The sequence below is a fragment of the Zootoca vivipara genome, chromosome 7 (assembly GCF_965207765.1).
Source record: "Zootoca vivipara chromosome 7, rZooViv2.hap1.1, whole genome shotgun sequence".
NCBI lineage: Eukaryota > Metazoa > Chordata > Lepidosauria > Squamata > Lacertidae > Zootoca > Zootoca vivipara.
This window is the reverse complement of record NC_142590.1, coordinates 6,770,470-6,791,109: the sequence shown is the minus strand read 5'-3', so window position 1 is coordinate 6,791,109 and position 20,640 is coordinate 6,770,470. Positions and strand designations below refer to the sequence as shown.

The 20,640-nt window shown below is 47.8% G+C and overlaps 1 protein-coding gene across 1 annotated transcript in view; it reads right to left on the bottom strand.

Moving 5' to 3' along the window:
• Window positions 1-20,640, bottom strand: part of QSOX1 (quiescin sulfhydryl oxidase 1) — a 93,489-nt gene that overhangs the window by 43,526 nt on the left and 29,323 nt on the right. Inside the window, exons 3-5 of the mRNA XM_035122015.3 lie at window positions 9,097-9,145; window positions 7,928-8,030; window positions 1,539-1,629 (exon numbers count right to left, since the gene is read on the bottom strand). Coding sequence (XP_034977906.3) covers window positions 1,539-1,629; window positions 7,928-8,030; window positions 9,097-9,145 — 243 coding nt within the window. The remainder of the gene's footprint in view (window positions 1-1,538; window positions 1,630-7,927; window positions 8,031-9,096; window positions 9,146-20,640) is intronic.

Here is a 20,640-nt window from a genome sequence, read left to right as displayed (position 1 = left end):
GAGATCAACAGACTCAGAAAGTGAGCCAGGGTGGGTAGAGGCTGCCGGGGGGGGGGAATATTTGTGTGTGTTGTGCGCACATGCAGGTGAATTTTCTGTACTTTTCTCTGCTTGCTGACTTGAGTCAAAAGGCAGAGCTCTCACATCATGGAGCTGGCCACCACCCTGGGAGTGTTGTAGAGGGGTAGATTCTTTTCTCATGTATTTATATTAAAAAGGTAAAGGTAAAGGACCCCTGACAGTTACGTCCAGTCACAACGACTCTGGGGTTGTGGCGCTCATCTCACTTTACTGGCCGAGGGAGCCGGCGTTTGTCTGCAGACAGTTTTTCTGGGTCATGTGGCCAGCAGGACTAAGCCGCTTCTGGGAAACCAGAGCAGTGCACAGAAACGCCGTTTACCTTCCCGCCGGAGCGGTACCTATTTATCTACTTGCACTTTGACGTGCTTTTGAACTGCTAGGTTGGCAGGAGCTGGGACCGAGCAACAGGAGCTCACCCCATCGCAGGGATTCGAACCACCAACCTTCCAATCGGCAAGCTCTAGGCTCTGTGGTTTACACCACAGTGCCACCCCCGTAGTCTATATTTATATTATTTTGGTATAAAAGGCCTGTGTGACTTGGCTTGCCTGAGTCTGACCTGAAGCCAGAAGTTCTAGCTTAGCCTGTCAGGAAAAGGATGCTGAAGCAGCTCCTTGTGAAAGCACAGGATCCTGTTGTTTTGCTTAATCCAAGTTTGCTTTTTGCTAATCGTACAGTTTGCAAAGGAGATTACGCTTAATGCTCTTGAAGAAACTAGAAGTATTGTGAAGCAACCAAAACACTTCCTTCTAGGAGTGAAAGATGCTAGCCAGAAGAAAGCATCGTTCAGGCTTCCTGCTCCAGTATATCATTCCTATTTGTCAGTTGACTACATTGCAGACAAAGGTATCCCTTGTGCCTTGTGTTACAGGTATCCTTGTCCCTTGTGTTACACACTGTTACACACACACAGTTACACACACACACACCACTTTACCGCAATACCAACCACTAGGTATACCTCTGATTGTAAAGGAGGGACCCCAAAGAGGCAGCAAACATAATGGGAGAAAAGGTGAAAAACCCACAAGGGAAGGCTCAACAAAAAAGGAGAGACTTAGATTCAGGGCTTTGGGGGTACAGTGGCAGCTAGACTATTTTGTGCCAAGCATGCCCACTGAATGCAGTTATCTCCAATTTTCCATTCTGTTACAAAAGGGAGAGAAGATGCAGTTTGTTTTACGTTGGCTCCACTTCCCAATGATGCCTGAGCAGGAAAAGGCATGACGGACTGTCAAACATTCCCAGAGGGAATGTATTCGTACAGAGGCTCTGCGATAAGGGACATCTTGCATAGTTCCATATAATTAATAAACAACTTTTTTTAAAAAGAAAAAGTCACCCCATATTTCCATGCAGACCTGCAGGGGGCCATTTGCAGAATAAAAGACCCACTTCTCTAAAGCTAGCCTGCTGCAATGCATACACTGATTGTCAATCAGTCCATTAAGACTCACCTCTCTGCCCAAAAAGGAGTCCTCCTTTTCAAATATCAGGGCCAAATAAGTCACGTTGTTTGTGTGGAAGAAGTCGTGAAGTTCTGCCGCACTGCAAACGACAAAGAGCAACACACACGCTGAGCAACTCTGCTTTAAGTACAGGGCAAACCATTATTTCACACAGATTCAGACATCTCAACTTCCCCGCCGTTGGAGGAGACCCTCCCGGTCGCTCATAATTTTTTTCCTGGGCGCAGTATGGAATAGCACTGAGCTTTTAATCTACCTGGATCTATGGCCCTGTGGGGGATTATTATGGGATGGTTGGCTCGACAACTTACCAGCCCTATTTTTGTGTTCTTAAGAGAGCGGCCCAATACAGAAATTTAGCAGGTGGTGGTTCGTTGTTGTTTTCTTGGCATGGAGATCAGTGGTGCGAAAAGCTTCACAGCTGGTGCCTGCGCATGCCAGGGTGGAATTATACATTACAAGAGATACGGAGCTGCAGCCCAAAATAGCTCTCCTCCTCCATAATATCATGGATTCATTGCATTGTAGAGTTGGAAGGGACCCTGAGGATCATCTAGTCCAACCCACTGCAATGCAGGAATATGCCCACTTACATCTCCATTGCCTAAGGATCAGTGCTATGATTTCTAAAGCCACAAAAAGACACCCCTGATACTGATTTTCAGGCATCTCTTGGGGACCTTTTTATAATTTAAGACCTTTTTAATGATTACAGCTTTTAATGGTGCTTTATTTTTTATTGTGTGAGAGAGAGTTGTGTTGTGGCACCCTGATATTTTTATGAGACTGGCGGCTGATGGATACTTTATTAATATAAAAAAAATTAGCCCCAGGCAGTGGCGATTCTGGTCTGCTTGCGTGATGCGTGAAAGCCTCAAGATGGCTTGCGAACAATTTTCCTTAAAACCAACCGTTTTCTGAAAACCGGATAGTTATTAGATGTTTCGGTAAACGGTAAATAATTGTTAGAAGCCAGCCTCTCCAAACGCTGTATGCAGCCTGGGCAAGTTAGAATCCTCTGTCATGTTCTGAGTTTGTGAGCCATAAGCCGTCTAAAACATGTTAACAGGTCGGTTCCTCTAATCACCCATTTCCTTGCAGGAGATGAATGGAACATCAGCGCATGTACTCTGAGTGGATAATTGTATCTCCAGACCAAATGCATAAACTTGGACTGAAGACTAATCACTTAAGACGCACAAAGGAGGAGTCAAACAGGAAGCTGCAGCATTCTGGAACTGAACTGCTCAGCTGCTATTTGGAGTACAATAGCCTGGAGCAGGTAACACTAAAACAAAGGCTTGACAGCCGCCGATGAACAAACGCCGTTTACTTTCCCACACCAGCAAAACACACTTCTGTTCTGTGTGGCTTTCAGTAGGCGGACACTTGATTCTGCTTTTCGTTCTGAAATATTTTCTGCTCTTTTCTTCATCTGGTTTTATTGTTTGGTTATGGACCAGATCCAGGCACTCTTGGAGGAAACGGGTTTTCTAGATCCTCTGGATTTTCTAGATCCTCTGGATCTAGATTCTCTGGACAAGAGAAGGTTAAGGGGTGATATGATAGCCATGTTCAAATATATGAAAGGATGTCATATAGAGGAGGGACAAAGATTGTTTTCTGCTGCTCCAGAGAAGCGGACATGGAGCAATGGATTCAAACTTCAAGAAAGAAGATTCCACCTAAACATTAGGAAGAACTTCCTGACAGTAAGAGCTGTTCGGCAGTGGAATTTGCTGCCAGGGAGTGTGGTGGAGTCTCCTTCTTTGGAGGTCTTTAAGCAGAGGCTTGACAGCCATCTGTCAGGAATGCTTTGATGGTGTTTCCTGCTTGGCAGGGGGTTGGACTGGATGGCCCTTGTGGTCTCTTCCAACTCTATGATTCTATGAGATCCATTTCAATCAGGGTTTTGGCCCGATTTTCACACAGAGACTGCCTTGGTTGCTCTGAACGATGACCTTTTTGGGGAGGCAGACAGGGGAAATGTATCCCTGTTAATTCTCCTCAACCTCTCAGTGACTTTCAATACCATCAACAACGGTTTGGCTCTGGAATGGCTGTCCGAGTTAGGGGTGGGTGGTATCGCTTTATGACGGTTCTGGTCCTCCCTGGATGGTTGTTCCCAGAGGGTAATTCTTAAGCCCCAGGGAACCTTCAATTTGGGTTCAATTTTGTCCCCTATGCTGTTTAGCATCTACATGAAACTGCTGAGTGGCGTTACCCAGAGGTTTGGAGTATGTTGCCGGCAATGTGCTGAAAACACTCAGCTCCACTTCTCCTTTACAGCTGCAGGTGAGGCAATGGATGTTCTTGCCTTGGTAATGGGCTGGATGAGAACCAACAAGCTAAAGCTCAATCCACATAAGACCGAGGCACTGTTAGTGGGTGGTTCCCTACACCACATGGCTGGGAGATTGCCTGCTCTTGATGGGGCTCTACGCCAAAGAGCAGGTACATAGCTTGGGGGTACATCTGGATACTTTGCTGTCGCTTGAGGCTTAAGAGGCCTTGGAGACCCAGTGGCTTCTATCAGCTTTGGCTGGTGGCCCAGCTACACCCATCAGGACAAAGATAGCCTAACTACTGGTACCTATGGCCTGGTAACCTCTAGGTTAGATTACCGCAACACATTATACTGCAGAATCCGGGACTGGCAGCCGTGTGACACCGGAAGTTGTGTCGACGTAACTTCCGGTGTCGCTTTGCCCTTCTATGGGCACCAAAAATGGCCGCTGCCGGCTTCAAAAGTAGCTTCTACGCATGACTGGAAGTGGGTCGACGCAACTTCCGGTGTCGCCCCGCCCATGTATGGGCACCAAAAAATGGCCGCCGCCGACACCGGAAGTCGCATCTACGCACTTCCGGTCATGCGTAGATGCGACTTTTGAAGCCAGCAGCGGCCATTTTTGGTGCCCATAGGAGGGCAGATCAGAAGGGGGGAAATGGCCGCCGGCAGGAGAAAATAAAGGAGAAAAACGGGAGACGAAGTGATACGGGGGGACCACCGGGAAAAGGTAAGTAAAAACAGGGGGTTTCCCGGGGAAAACGGGGTACTTGGCAGCTATGATTATACATAGGGCTGCCTCTGAAGACTGTTTGGAAATTTCAGCTGATGCAGAATTCAGCGGCCAGGTTGCTCATGGGGCAAGATGGTTTCAGCATATAAACGACAGTCCTGACCCAACTGCACTGGCTGCCAATTAATTTCTGGGCCAAATTCAAAGTGCTAGTTTTGACCCGTAAAGCCTTACATGGCTCAGGAACGCAATACCTCAAGAACCACCTCTCCCGGTATGAACCAAACCCAGACCCTACGATCATTATCTGAGGGCTTTCTTTGCGTGCCTCCTCTGTGAGAAGTTTGAAGATTAACAACACCAGAACAGGCCTTTTCTCCAGTGGTTTCCCCCTTGTGGAACACTCTCCCCAAGGAGGGTTGCCTGGTGCCTTTACTACATATTTTTAGTCACCAGGCAAAAAACAAATAAACAACCTTTGGCTAATTACACAATCAATGCCCTTCAAAACTGTGGGGAGGGGTATTGCTTTTGTTTGTCACTATAATAGGTATTTTTGTTTTTGACATTGTAAACCACCCCGTTGTGATCCTTGGATGAAGGGTGGTGTAGAAATTTAATAAATATAAATACATAAATAAATATTAATGTGTTACTTTTGGTGTAATGCCTTAGGGGCCCTTGTTAGGGGTGAAAAATAGGTTATAAATATCCTGATAAAATAAGTACCGCCAGTTCAAAATACCCACCCACCAGTGCTTCTCATGGGCGGGGAATAAATAATAATAATAATAATAATAATAATAATAATAATTATTATTATTATTATTATTATTAGGCATGGAATGAATTCAGCAAAACAGTTTGCATACGAAGACCATCGGATTCTGAAGACCCAGCTCTGACTTTACTGTGCCCCGTAATCCAAGTTATACCTGTAGGTCTCCTTGACTTCCCTTGAAAAGGCTTTGACTGTCTTAGGCATTGAACAGGGCAGGGCAATTTGAAAGTGACAGAGAAGGGCATGTTCTATAGCTTCCAAGAAAGCTGATCAGAGAAACTCGCTGCTTTTTTTCTTGGAAAAAAATGTTTAGGGGTACAGTACTCTCGTTTTCCTACTCATATTGAAATACTGCCCCTCAATGAGGCCAAACTTAGATTCACAAAATGTTTAGGGGTATGCGTACCCGTGCGTCCCCCCCCCCAGGAAAAAAAGCACTGGAGAAATCTCCCACCTTTTGCACAGCTTAGAGCAGCCATGAGACTCTTAACTCAGGGGTGTGGGTTCGAGCCCCACATTGGGCAAAAGATTCCTACATTGCAGGGGGTTGGCCTAGATAACAATCTATGATTCTACAAGCCAGCTGGGGCTGAAGCATGATGTCAGATTCATTGGAAGCCTATTGCAGGAAGGGAGCTGAAGCCACCGATGAAAGATCTACATATCTGTGTGTGTGTGTGTAGATTTCATAACACCATTGTGGAATGTTACCCAGAAGCCAACGCTAAATTGCAGCAACACCTATGTCTAACATTCAATCCCACACATCAAGCAGGAAGTCTTTTGAGAACTAACTCCTATTAATGAAAGGGCTGGTGCCGTGATGTTATTGCAATTATCTGTATGTTTCTAATAGATCATATCTATTCATATACAGTTTTGATTCCATAAGTGTTTCACTGGTTTTTAAAGATTTTTTCCTTTCTATGTTTATAGCTGCAAGCTGCCTTGAGTCCCTGTCTGGGAAAAAGGCGGGAAATTGGGTGGATGGATGGAAAAGAACAGCAACTCTCCTCTTAGCTGTTACTTCAGCTCACATGTGGAATATGCACCAATTTAGACCTCCCATTTCCAGCTGTATTCAAAAGGCACATAGGCGTCTGGTAAATAGCAGCTTCCGTGACAGTTATTGTCCTCATGTGGGGAAATGTATGGTTCAAGAACCTAAATATACAGAAACTTGTGTCATAGCTCCCGTTACTGCTTCTTTCCCCACGTGGGTGAGTCAAGAATAAATGGGTTGAAATTTGGGAGGTCCGTGGAGGATTTTTAACAGACGTAATCCCCATTGCATCGAAGTCTTGAGTCTGAAATTGATTCTCTTTCTTCTTAAGTCATAAAAACCTGCTTGGCATAGAAATGCTGGAAGCATCCCAGATAATAGAGCCTTGTTGTTGTTGTTAAACATACCAGGACAAGGTTTCTCAAAGTGCTTGATATTGGCCCCCTGGGGTCACTGGGACTGTGAAGGGGGTGAATGGAGACCTGGGGGGGGGGGTCTGAAAGGGGGTCAAAAAGGACTTGGGGTGGAAATAAGTTTACAAGGTATAGCATGTTAAAAAAAAAGAAACTATAAGCTTCAGAATTAAGGGGCATGGGTGTCCAGAGTGCGTCTCCCCTCTCAATGAGGAACCTCTGCATTTGATCATAAGATTCCACGATACAACAGTATTCTCAGACATGGGGCTCAGAGTCCTTATATACTTGTTAAAGCGCGTCAGGTCCAGCCATCTCAGCACAGAGGTTGAGAAGTATGGTATCATTATTCATTAGACCTGCTTCCCCTACTTTTTACATTTTATGATTCCTAGTAGAAGTGATTAATAAATGCCAATTGGATACTGATATTTCTTGACTCTATTCAGTTTACCCCTCTAAGAGGGAGTCAATGGAAATTTTGCAAAGGGTGAGTGAATTCACAAGTCTGGGAAAGCCCATACACAGGAGCGGTGCTAGGGCTTTTTGCACCCTAGACAAAAACACCTTCATGACGCACGCACGCACACCGCTGATGCCCCTGCATCCCCTCCATTGGTGGCTGTAGCGAGTGAGTGGCGGCGGCAGCAGCGCCCATAGCTGAAGGCTTCAGCTGCGGGCGCTGCCACTGCTTGCTCGCTGCAGCCGCTGGGGAGCTCACAGCGTCCCCTCCGTGGGCAGGAGGGCGCTGAGCTCTCCTTTTGGCTTGCACTCCTCCCGCCTGTGGAGGGGATGCTGGGGGCTCCTTGGTGAGTGAGCGGGTGAGCGAGCGAGCGGGCGGGCGGCGGCAGCGCCCATAGCTGAAGGCTTCGGCTGCTTGCCGCCACTACCGCCGCCACTTGCTCACTTGCGGCGGCCGCTGCCGCTGGGGAACTCTCGACGTCCCCTCCATAGGTGGGAGGAGCGCAAGCGCGCGCCTTGGGAGGTCGGCGGTGGCGCGGGGGTTTTGCGGGGCAGGCTCGGCAGCGCCCCCTCCATTTTCGCGCCCTAGGCAATGGCCTAGTCCGCCTAAATGGACGCACCGGCCCTGCCCATACATACTAGGCTTTGCATTGCTATAATTGTTTTTCATGCTATGGTGCATTCTCCGCCCAAATTACCTAATTGGCTCCAGTGGGGGGCAGGCAGGAGGCCACAGGTCTCTGTGGCTCTCTAATGAGGTGATGATGGACTCTCTCAGGCTCCGAATGTCGTCTCCTTTATCTGTGCAAGGAAGAAAGCATATCGGGATCACAATTCAGGCCAGGAGCTCTGCACCGGCCTACATGCGCCCTGCTCTCAGGCACCTGCCATATCCTAGGAAATGCACAACAGCAGCTTCTCTCATGTCGGATTCCTTGGGATCATTATGGGATGGTGCTACTCAAAGTCAGGCATTCTCCTTACTCTACCTTTTGGTGGCAGGAAGCAATCTGGGCCTGGGAATCGAGAGACAAAATAAATGCTGCCTGGATACGAGATAAACATTATGCCAGGCTGCAACACATATTCACAACCCTACGCTTAGACCTAAATACTGCCAGGGAACCACTCCCAACTTAACTCCTACGTGGCTCATGTCAGACAGATACTATCTTTTCTCCAAGTGCAATCTTCAGTCTTCATGCCTGAATGGGGATTCCCTTTCCAGAAAGCATGAATCATTTTGGAGACTTTCCTCCTGCAGAATTTCTCAAACTCTGCAATAATGAACCTTCCCCAGGTGAGGAAGAACAAGCGCACGATCCTCCCTTTGGGTGCTTTTCTTTTCTTGATTATGGGATTCTTGATTATGATTATGTGTGTGCCTTCAGACACACAGGCCCAGTACGAGAGCGAAGGACTTCCAGGAAAGCCATTAATCTGCCTAGAAACACAGGGGGACAAAGAAGCCCCATCTCGAGTTTGATTTGGAGGGGAATATGAATCCTGAGACAAAAATGGAAATTAAAATGAAAGCGTGGAATTGGTCTTCTCACGCTGCTGGTTGTGAGATGAGGGGCATGTTGACATTTCCTGATCAAATTAAGAGACATCACGGAGGGGAAAGGGTGGGAAAGTTCAAAGAGATTGTGGATTGACCCATCAACGACCTAGGGGGCATTTTATGGAGGGTGACCACCGGATTTGATTAGCGGGGCCCTATAATTCCTCCATAAGCCCTCTGATTCATGAGCTTGGAGGATGGGGAGTGGATACCCCTCTCTAGGCAGGCCCAGCTCGGTAAACTAAACTTCAGCCATAACTTCTCGCTTCTAGCTTAGGTAGGAATTAACTTCAGGATACATACGGTGAAGTCGGACACCATCCTCGGGCTTCTTGGAGAATGCCTTGAAAAACTGAAAGGAAAGAGACCCTACGGTTAGGTTTTGCTTTTGAAGATTAGCTTTTGGCAAGTCTGTTACTGTGCCTCCAATTGCCTAAGCGGCTGAGTTGTAAGGTTGAAACCTGGGGAGATACCCACCTCTTAAACAGATATGGAGCCGGAAAAGAGGATGAGTGCAGCCAAACCCTGTACATTTTGGAGAAGAATGGCAATGTTGGGCAGGCGTCCTTGCCCCCCCTTCCAGGGTGCCAAGCCAAGGGGGTGCAAAATGGAGAAGGTCCATAATTGAGAAGATCCATTTGACAGCACCAAATTTTGGCCTCGCACAGGGAGCTGTATTATGAAATATTATCAGATTCCACCCCTGAGAACAGCAAATTGGGTCCCTCTTCCTTTTCCCCAGAAAAGGGAAGTTCCTCAAGTTCGCCTGCCCCCATTTCACTTTTTCTGCGAGAGCACTGCATGTTCGAGTATGTGTATGGTATTTAATATGGATACATTATGCTGCTGTTTGTACATGCCGATGGATTGGTGGCTGGGGTTGGGTAGAGTTTAGATTGCAATTTGGTGGGATGTGGTCAAACTGCCAGCTATTGGTTTTGCAAAACCATTGGATACAGAATGAAATATCAAGCGTTGCAAAATGAGATGGCGAAACCCCTGTTTTCCAAAACCCTGCTCCAACTATGGCCCACCCCTTCCAACTGCCGTTGAGCAACTCAAGAGCACACAGTTTGCTTTGGCAAGTGGGAGGGAGGGATTGGCAAAGGGAAAGCGAAGGAGCAAAGGTGCGAGGATCTGAGCCTGCATCCTGTTTTGCAGCTGCAGCAGATCCGTTAAAGCAGACCAGCTCAACCCGCCAAGCCAAGCAGGGCCTCGGGAAACCTAATGGCGTTTTCGTGTGCTTGTCACTTGTCACAGTCCCGTTGTGCCAGAAGCGGTTTAGTCATGCTGGCCACACGACCCAGAAAGCTGCCTGCGAACAAACGCCAGCTCCCTCAGCCTGAAAAGTGAGATGAGCGCCGCAACCCCATAGTCACCTTTGATGGGACTTAACTTTTATAATAATTCCAAGGTCTCAAATATAGAATAAATGTTCATAAATGTACAAGGTATACAAGTATATAAACCACCTGTCTGAAATAGTACAGGAGAACAATCCTGAAGCCATTTTGACTCTCCCAAATTGACCTCAAATATTTCTCTGTAAGGAGGAAGGAAATGGGAAAAGCTTTCCGATTGTCTTTGGACTGTAGGGGCTTACACCTCCCAATTCAAAAAGGTAAAGGACCCCTGGACGGTTAAGTCCAGTCAAAGGCGACTATGGGGTTGTGGCGCTCATCTTGCTTTCAGTCGAGGGAGCCAGCGTTTGTCCACAGACAGCTTTCTGGGTCATGTGGCCAGCAGGACTAAGCCGCTTCTGGCGAACCAGAGCAGTGCATGGAAACGCCGTTTACCTTCCCACCGGAGCCATACCTATTTATCTACTTGCACTGGCATGCATTCAAACTGCTAGGTTGGCAGGAGCAGGGACAGAGCTCACTCGGTTGTGCCACCCATGTCCCTCCCTTTTCAAATGCAGTCTGGCAAGCATCTGTTAAGCTGAGCTATCAATATGCGTAAGAGATTCGGGAACTAAAGTATTTACCATCTCAAAGGAATGGCCAGGCTACCTAGAAAATGCAATCAAGTAAGGCATTATCAGATGACACAACCTTGATGGCAGAAAGCGAGGAGGAATTAAAGAACCTTTTAATGAGGGTGAAAGAGGAGAGCGCAAAATATGGTCTGAAGCTCAACATCAAAAAAACCAAGATCATGGCCACTGGTCCCATCACCTCCTGGCAAATAGAAGGGGAAGAAATGGAGGCAGTGAGAGATTTTACTTTCTTGGGCTCCTTGATCACTGCAGATGGTGACAGCAGTCACGAAATTAAAAGACGCCTGCTTCTTGGGAGAAAAGCAATGACAAACCTAGACAGCATCTTAAAAAGCAGAGACATCACTTTGCCGACAAAGGTCCGTATAGTTAAAGCTATGGTTTTCCCAGTAGTGATGTATGGAAGTGAGAGCTGGACCATAAAGAAGGCTGATCGTCGAAGAATTGATGCTTTTGAATTATGGTGCTGGAGGAGACTCTTGAGAGTCCCATGGACTGCTAGAAGATCAAACCTATCCATTCTTAAGGAAATCAGCCCTGAGTGCTCCCTGGAAGGACAGATCGTGAAGCTGAGGCTCCAATACTTTGGCCACCTCATGAGAAGAGAAGAATCCTTGGAAAAGACCCTGATGTTGGGAAAGATGGAGGGCACTAGGAGAAGGGGACGACAGAGGACGAGATGGTTGGACAGTGTTCTCGAAGCTACGAACATGAGTTTGACCAAACTGCGGGAGGCAGTGCAAGACAGGAGTGCCTGGCGTGATATGGTCCATGGGGTCACGAAGAGTCGGACACGACTAAACGACTAAACAACAAAGGCATTATCAGGCAGTCAGGAGAGAAGCAACACTCTCAAATTTCTGCTGGAGGCGTCTCCTTCTGTGATGTATGGGGGAGGGGGTCCTTGGGCTACAGGGTGGGCAATTTCAAAAGTCTTTAGAGGGGCTTGTGCACCATTGTTCAGGGTTCTCCTCCCTCCAGCGTGTGGTGAGCGGGGACCCTGTTGCAACAGTTTATTTCCTTTAATAAAGATCAGGCTTACTAGCCGCTTTGCTTTCAATATACTCTGACTGGCCTCTGCTTTCTCTTCAACTGATATCAAGATCTCCTGAGGAACTCTATACGGGCTCTGGATACCCCATAAGGGAATTAGAGGTATTTTTCTTATAACATAATCATCCAGAGGTTACCTTTTAACCTAAATGTGGGAGGGCTGGCAAGCACAATAAGCAGTCTGTGGGCTTTGTTGGGCTTGATGGGCCACAAGCTCTGGCTAGGAGTCTTGGTAGACCACAAACTTGACATGAGTAAGCAGTGTGATGCAGCAGCTAAAAAAGCCAATGCAATTCTGGGCTGCATCAATAGGAGTATAGCATCTAGATCAAGGGAAGTAATAGTACCACTGTATTCTGCTCTGGTCAGACCTCACCTGGAATACTGTTTCCAGTTCTGGGCACCACAGTTCAAGAAGGATACTGACAAGCTGGAACATGTCCAGAGGAGGGCAACCAAAATGGTCAAAGGCCTGGAAACGATGCCTTATGAGGAACGGCTTAGGGAGCTGGGCATGTTTAGCCTGGAGAAGCAAAGGTTATGGGGTGATATGATAGCCATGTTCAAATATATAAAAGGATGTCATTTAGAGGAGGGAGAAAGGTTGTTTTCTGCTGCTCCAGAGAAGCGGACACGGAGCAATGGATTCAAACTACAAGAAATAAGTTTCCACCTAAACATTAGAAAGAACTTCCTGACAGTAAGAGCTGTTCGGCAGTGGAATTTGCTACCAAGGAGTGTGGTGGAGTCTCCTTCTTTGGAGGTCTTTAAGCAGAGGATTGACAGGCATATGTCAAGAATGCTTTGATGGTGTTTCCTGCTCGGCAGGGGGTTGGACTGGATGGCCCTTGTGGTCTCTTCCAACTCTACGATTCTATGATTCAGAGTAAAATCCATGGAAGCTGTGAGCTGTGAGCAGGCAACCTCGGGCTGTGACCAGCCTGTGCCCTCAGCCTCACTGTGGGAATTTTGTCAAGTGCTGCTAAGCTAGGACAGCAAGTGCTCAGAGACCTTCAGAAAGGAACAAGCAGTCCGAGATAAGGGAGATCTTCCTTCTTTTTTTGTACACTCCTCCAGCGCTGTTAGCAATCCTGCCTTGGAGGTTCTCTAGGCACAGGCTGATTAGGTGTCACAAAAAGGGGGAAAGCAAACAATAAAGAAAAAGAGAGAGAACAAAAACTCTCAGAGCCAAAAGGGAGGTGGGGGGGGGAGAAATAAATTCACTTGGCGGTCTAACTCCTGGCAAAGGTCCCAGTGAACAAACAGAGCTTGTAAGGCTGCACGTCTAGAGGCACACAATCGAATGAACTCCAAAGCTGAGTTCCTTTCTCCCCACATATTGAAGCAGCAGCACAAGCTGAGAGGAGCCCTCACAGGCCCTGTCCGAGTGCTCAGTGGAGGCCCCAGAAAGGCAGAGAAGCTTGAAAGGGGGGCTCCTTCGCCTATTCATCTCCCCAGTCAATTTTTCAAACAAAGCACATTTTGAGAAACCTTCATCTCCAAAGAACGCTGTTAAAGCAAAACAACAACAACAACGGGGGGCAGAATATTGCAGCCCCTACATATTGAAAAATTTTTTTAGCAATCACCGTAGCTTTATTAAAAAAATATATATTGAAGATTTCCTTGATTTACAAAAGTATGTGCAACGTCTCTCGTAACATTTTTACAAATCCGTTTCAGTGCTTGCCTTCGCTTTTCTCCCTTCCTGGATTACTAGGATTGCACACAAACCTGAGCCTTCTGCCTAAACTGCTGAAGGCAGCTAGTAGTGACATTTGTTGGGAGCTGCGAGTGGGCAAAGTGCTGTGGTGGGGCCCTTTACCTGTCGAGGGCCACGTTCGTTCAGGGGTGAGCTATCAAGGGCCTCGTGGTAGCAGCAGAGAGGACCAGAACCAAGAGCAGGCTGGGCAATCCTTTCCGCTTTTCTGCCACCCACTTCTCTCACGCTCAGGCTTCCAGGGGAAAGGGCCGACTGCTCTTTCTGCTCCGCTCCTCCACATGCAGCTGCTGGGTGACCTTGGGCTAGTCACACTTCTTTGAAGTCTCTCAGCCCCACTCACCTCACAGAGTGTTTGTTGTGGGGGAGGAAGGGAAAGGAGAATGTTATCCGCTTTGAGACTACCAAGAAATAATATCAAATCCAAACTCTTCTTCTTCTTCTTCTCTTGAACAGTTGTCCAAACTGCTTGCTTGCGTTTGGGCTCCCCCCCCCCCATGCCCCTACTGCCTCATTAAATTAGGCCTGAGGCCACAGGTTCTCTGCTCCTGCCCTATTAGGCCTAGGACAGTGATGGTGAACCTATGACACGCGTGTCAGACGTGACACGCAGAGCCCTCACTGCTGGCACACGCTCCATCTGCCCATTCACGCTGCTGTTGTTGTCCCCCCCCCCATTTGTTCTCCCGCTCCTCCTCACGCTACAGCTTGTCTCCACTGTTAAAACCCGGATCCTTTTTTTTGTTGTTGTTGCTGGTAGCCAGAGATTGGTTTTTAACCCTTTCTGTGCTGTTTTTTTCTGGCGCTTTGGCAGACGATGATTGGGTGTAACAGCATTCGTTTTTTAACCCGTTCTGTGCTGGGTTTTTTGGCGCTTTGGCAGACTATGTCGGTGCTGCGTGTTAGTTCCAACGAAGGTATTATTTGTCATTTATTTCTGTTCTCTTTCCCCCCCAAAAAAGCACAGCAGCTTTGGGGCATCCCCACCAAAAAGCAAAGCAACTTTTGCACCCCAAAAAAACCCTCCAAAACTTTGGTCAGCAGCTCCCCCCAAAAAGCTCAACAAGTCTGGGCACTTTGTGATAAATAATGGGTTTTTGGTTTGGTTTGGTTAAATAATTAGTTTTTGGATTATTAAATACAGTTATACAGTGGTGCCTCACTTAACGAATGCCCTGCTTAACGAAATTTCCGCTTAACGAAAGGATTTTTCGAGCGGAGGTTACCTCGCTAGATGAATGCGTTTTACGAAAAATTCGTCTAGCGAATCGCGGTTTCCCATAGGAATGCATTGAAATTCAATTAATGCGTTCCTATGGGCAAAAAAAATCCAAAAAAAATTCAATGCATTCCTATGGGATTCGCTAGACGAATTTTTTCGCTATAAGAAAAGACCCGTGGAACGAATTAATTTCGTCTAGCGAGGCACCACTGTATATTACAATTATACTTTTTGTTATTTAAACTATAAATATCACGAAATTATGGTTTTTTTCTCGAAGTGACACACCACCCGAGTTACGCTCGGTTTTTTGGCGAATTTTGACACACCAAGCTCAAAAGGTTGCCCATCACTGGCCTAGGAACACAGGAAGATGCTTGCTTCGCAGCCCATCCATCTCACTGCTGTCTGGACCAGTACTGTGGTGTAACCTTGCAGCCCTCCCAGGTGTTGCTGATGAGCAACCCTGGCCATTGGGCTGTGCTGGCAGGGCCTGATGGGAGTAGTAGTTCAACAAGATTTGGAAAGCGGCAGGCTAGTGTCCTCTGGGCTAGACTGACAAGCAGCAGCTCTTTCCAGGGCTTCAGGCAGAGGCTCCACCTGGGCCCTACCTGTAGCATCCAAAGCAGATGATACAGCCCATTCTCCAAGCGATTACCTTGGAAACGGAATGCTCTGGTCCCATCGAGCAAGGTAATCCTTACGTTTGCTAGTTCTTCTGTTACAGAAAATGGTTTATTTTGTGGGAAATATTGTCAGCTCAGTAAGGTCCCCTTGGCTACCCTCCCTGGGTGACAGTTTATTCTGCTCCCCTGATTGCTGGCTGCATGTGCTTCGTTCAGCTTTCGCTCCATCCTCAAGCTTTCCCTGCCAGCTATGTATTTATTTACTTCCTACCTGCCTCAAGGTACCCACGTCAAATGTTTGTTTAATGGGCTGCAGTGTGTGAGCGAAAGGGAAAGTGGAGGTCAATGCCACATCATCAGGTTTCACCGGAGATCTTAGAAGGCTTCTAGCAAGCAGCGGAATAAAAGCATTTGCAAGTGGGAGAGAGGGAGGGAGGCATGTCTGTAAAACTAATGCTGGAGATCTCTGAATAGGATCTCCTGCACTTTTTTAAAAAAGTGAATATAACTTGTAACATGTTGAATTTAACCCTTTAACACTTCTCTGATGGGTCTAGGCGCCAGCAGCACTGGGAGATAGATGAGTGTTGTTGTTTAGTCGTGTCAGACTCTTCGTGATCCCATGGACCATAGCACGCCAGGCACTCCTGTCCTGATGACTGTATTCCCCCCCTATTATTATCAGTCCCCACCCTCCTAAGCTGCCATTTGCCCCTGGCCCCTAAAAACACATGGGGTGGGGGGGGGAGGCGAGACTGCTTTGACCCCTAGGAACTGATGCCTATGTCCTGAGCTATACAGTGGTGCCTCGCTAGACGAATTTAATTCATTCCACAGGTCTTTTCTTATAGCGAAAAATTCGTCTAGCGAATCCCATAGGAATGCATTGAATTGTTTTGAATTGTTTTTTGCCCATAGGAACGCATTAATTGAATTTCAATGCATTCCTATGGGAAACCGCGATTCGCTAGACGAATTTTTCGTAAAACGCATTTGTCTAGCGAGGCAACCTCCGCTAGAAAAAACCTTTCGTTAAGCGGAAATTTCGTTAAGCAGGGCATTTGTTAAGCAAGGCACCACTGTATCTAGTTTGGCCTTAACCCTCTCCCGGGGATTCTGTAACAACTGAACCCAAATTGTGTCATTGGATTAAAATTGTGCTTAAGTGGCAGGTTTGTAGAAGACCTGTCAAGTCCCTACCACCATCACCCTCCCAGGTCACATTGGACGATGGATCCCTTTTCTCACTGACTGCTGCGCCCCCAAACAGTATTGCTGGCTCTTGCTGGCTAGAAAACAAAACAGCTTTTGAGGCAAGTTGAACCCCACGCTGTGGGAATGGAGGGGTGAGCTTTACACTGCAGTGGCGGGCATTTCTATTCACCGAGGGTTCCACCTTGAAACCCCACCTGGCTCTTTAGCAGAAATTCCCAGGACGTTTTAAGGTTCTGTTTCGTAATAGTGAGGGCTGAGGGCTCTTGGTTTACTTTACATGCTGTAGGTGGAAATGGAGATTCCTGGGTTCTTCTCTGATGGCCAACGGTTGCGTTTTTGTGCTGTGCACCGAAGCATTCCAGGTTTTATATAGAACAACCCTACCTATTGACACACACCGGGCTGGTGCCTCCATTTAGGCAAACTAGGCCATGGCCTAGGTCGCCAAAATGGAGGGGGCACTGTCGAGCCTCCTGCCTGCTGCCCGCCCGCCGGAGCCTGGCGGGCGGCTGCTTGGCTCTGCCCCTGAAATGGAGGGGGTGCTGGAGAGCCTGCCCACCGCCTGCCGGCCGCGCTGCCGCCAGCGCCGGGAGCAACAAGCGAGCGGTGGCAGTGCCCGTAGCTGAAGCCTTCAGCTATGGGTGCTGTTGCTGCAGACGCTAACGCTTGCTCGCTGCCGCAGCCGCTGAAAAGCTCACACCGTCCCCTCCATAGGCGGGAGGCATGCAAGCCAAAATGAGAGCTCAGCGCCCTCCCACCTATGGAGGGGACGCAGCGGCGTCAGCGGCGTTGTGCACGCGTCATGACACATGTGCCGGGGGGAGGCGCCAGAAGGTGATTTAGCCTAGGGCGCAAAAAGCCCTAGCACCGGCGCTGGACACACATCCCTGGTGTGTGTCATATAATGTTGCCAGAAGGTTAGGGAAGGGATTGCTACCCCCCACAGCCCATGTAGAAAGGAGAGCTTCTGGGCACAGAGAAACTATGGCTATTCTAATGGCACACTAAGACGGATGCACTGCATCTATTTCTTGATGCAACGCATCCATCTTAGTATGCCATTAGACTAGCCATGGTTTCTCTGTGCCTGGATTCCTTGGGGCTGCCCTAACTTTCCTTTCAACGGATTCCAGTACATGCCTCCGGGATAGATCACACAGGTCCATCAAATCATGATAGCAATTTAGAGTCCAGAACTGGAAGGTTCCCAGTTCAAATCTCACCTCATTCTTGAAAACAGCTTTAACTATGCAAGCCATTGTTCGCTAAAGCTTACTCCAAATGCGCTCTATGGCTTACCTTACAATAATGTTGCAAGAGCAGCTGAAATACTGTGAAAATCTTCATGCCCCCAGGAAAAGGACCATATAAATGCTAATGACTGTGCGTCTGAGGAACATTCTTTCCTAAGGAGAGCTGGGAACACTTATAACCATTTTCTGGTGAGGTTTTGGCACTTATCCCAAGGTTTTCTAAAGGCACTAATTATTCCTACCCAGCAATGTAGTCAAGGTCCCCACAGGAATGAGCCTGGCTTCTTCCTACAAACCAGTCATGGGGTCTTGACAATAAACACAGAAAGAGGATCAGAGGCAAGGTACCACACAAAAGGAGACCAGACATTGTTGGAGCAATTGCGTCAGGCTTTTCAAGGCCGTGTCCGGTTCCTGGTTCTAACTTCTAACGCACAAAACACTCGCACGATCGTTCCTGTGGAACTACTGTAGCAGCATACCCACTTGTGGGTATATTATCTGGAAGCAGTAGGGGCAGCAAATGAATGTCCACTTTAAAGGAACAAAATAAAAAAATTCCTTCCAGCAGCACCTTAAAGACCAACTAAGGTTTTTTATTTTGGTATGAGCTTTCGTGTGCATGCACACTTCTTCAGATACCTGAGGTACAGGGGCGTAGCCAGGATCAAAACTAGGGGGGGGGCAAGCCATGGTCGTTCAGGGGCGGGGCCAAGGCACAGAAGGGGAGGGGCCACAAAGTGGGCGGGGCTAAAGGGCCAACGGGCCTGATGACATCGTGGCGGTGGCAGCAGCGGCCACCTTGTGCTTCTGGGGCTGGTAGCGTTGGCGGCTACCCTGCTTGGCTGGAGAGGACGGGAGGGTCGGGCAGGCGAGAGGGGGTGGCAGGGCGGGCGAGGGCGAGGCAAGACACGGCCGCAGCCACGACGGCTCCGAGGCGTTGCTGCATATCAGCATATATTTCAACCATGGTTCAAGCCCCACCTTAGGAAAAAAATCCTGCATTGCAGGGGGTTGGACTAGATGACCCTTGTGGTCCCTTCCGACTACAATTCTATGATTCTATTGATATATTACCATAGCATATGCATCATTCTGCTTTCTTGAATTGTCCTACTCCTAGGCATAGCATCCAACTCCTAGAGGCCTAGGTGCCCCCCCCCCAATTACTGGTAAATACCGTATTTGAAAGAGTCATCCCCCCATGTTGATGGGCTTTCTATGTGGGGCTTATCTGCCCCCCCGTATTTTATTAAGGATGGAAGAGGGAGGGAAGGAAGGAAGAAATAGAGAGATAACTCATATTTGTGGGTGTCTCTGGATGACGCTGTGATGCTGGAACTCTGCAGCAAGAGGACAGGAGGGTCGGGCAGGCGAGAGGGGGTGGAAGGGCGGGCGAGGGCGGGGCAAGGCATGGCCGCAGCTACGACAGCTCCGAGGCGTTGCTGCATATCAGCATAATATTTCAACCATGGTTCAAGCCCCACCTTAGGAAAAAAATCCTGCATTGCAGCGGGTTGGACTAGATGACCCTTGTGGTCCCTTCCGACTACAATTCTACGATTCTATTGATATATTACCATACCATATGCATCGTTCTGCTTTCTTGAATTGTCCTACTCCTAGGCATAGCAGCCAACTCCTAGAGGCCTAGGTGCCTCCCCCCCCCAATTACTGGTAAATACCGTATTTGAAAGAGTCATCCCCCCATGTTGATGGGCTTTCTATGTGGGGCTTATCTGCCCCCCCCTGTATTTTATTAAGGATGGAAGAGGGAGGGAAGGAAGGAAGAAATGGAGAGAGGGATAACTCATATTTGTGGGTGCCTCTGGGTGACGCTGTGATGCTGGAACTCTGCATGTACAGGAGCCTTGTAAGCAGCTTTCTCTCTGCTTGATTTACAGCAGGCACGTCCAACAGGTAGATTGTGATCTACCAGTAGATCACTGGATGTCTGTGGTAGATCACTGGTAGGTCACTGGCACCCCTAAAAAAAGCTCACCCAAAATTTTCCTCCTCCCTCAAAAAAATTGAACTATGACCTGAAGCCCTAAACAAAAATGGGCCTCCCTCCCTCCTAAAAGAAGCTCAACAAGTTTGACCTAAACCCCCCAAAACAGGGCTTCCCTTCCTTAAAAAAACTCAACAGCTTTGACCTGAACCCCCCAAAAGGGGGTAGATCACCCCCAGTTTTAAACTCTGAGTAGATCAGAGTCTCTTGGGAGGTGGCCACCCCTGATTTACAGTATACAGATGCAGGAGGAGGGGCAGACTGGAACACCAATGCTTTTTATAAACATCACTGTGTCTGTCAAAGCTACAGCCCCCCCTTTCTTATTCACTTCCTTTTAGCCTTGCAGAGCCACCTTAGTCAAATTGAATACTCTGAGTCTGCACCCTCATTAAATCGCCAATAGAACTCTTAATGCTCCTGAATGCTCATTAACAAGTCCCACTTAAGAACAATAGGGTGAAATGGTCAGCTATCAAATCTTGCCTGGGGATATATGCTCCATTGTCTTAACTGCTTAACTACTGGTAGCCACTTTGCTTTATTTATTTGATGTGTTTTTGTTACTGCTGTGTTCCCCCCCCCCCCCAGCAAGCGGAGACTTAGCTGCTCTTGCTAAAGCAAAGCCTTTTCCACTTCAGTTTTTGGAGGGGAAAAGTGCTGGTTATGGTCTGTAAAATACATTAATTTTTTTGCTTCTAGGGGGGGGCAGCTGCCCCCTCCTGCCCCCCCTGCCTACGCCCATGCT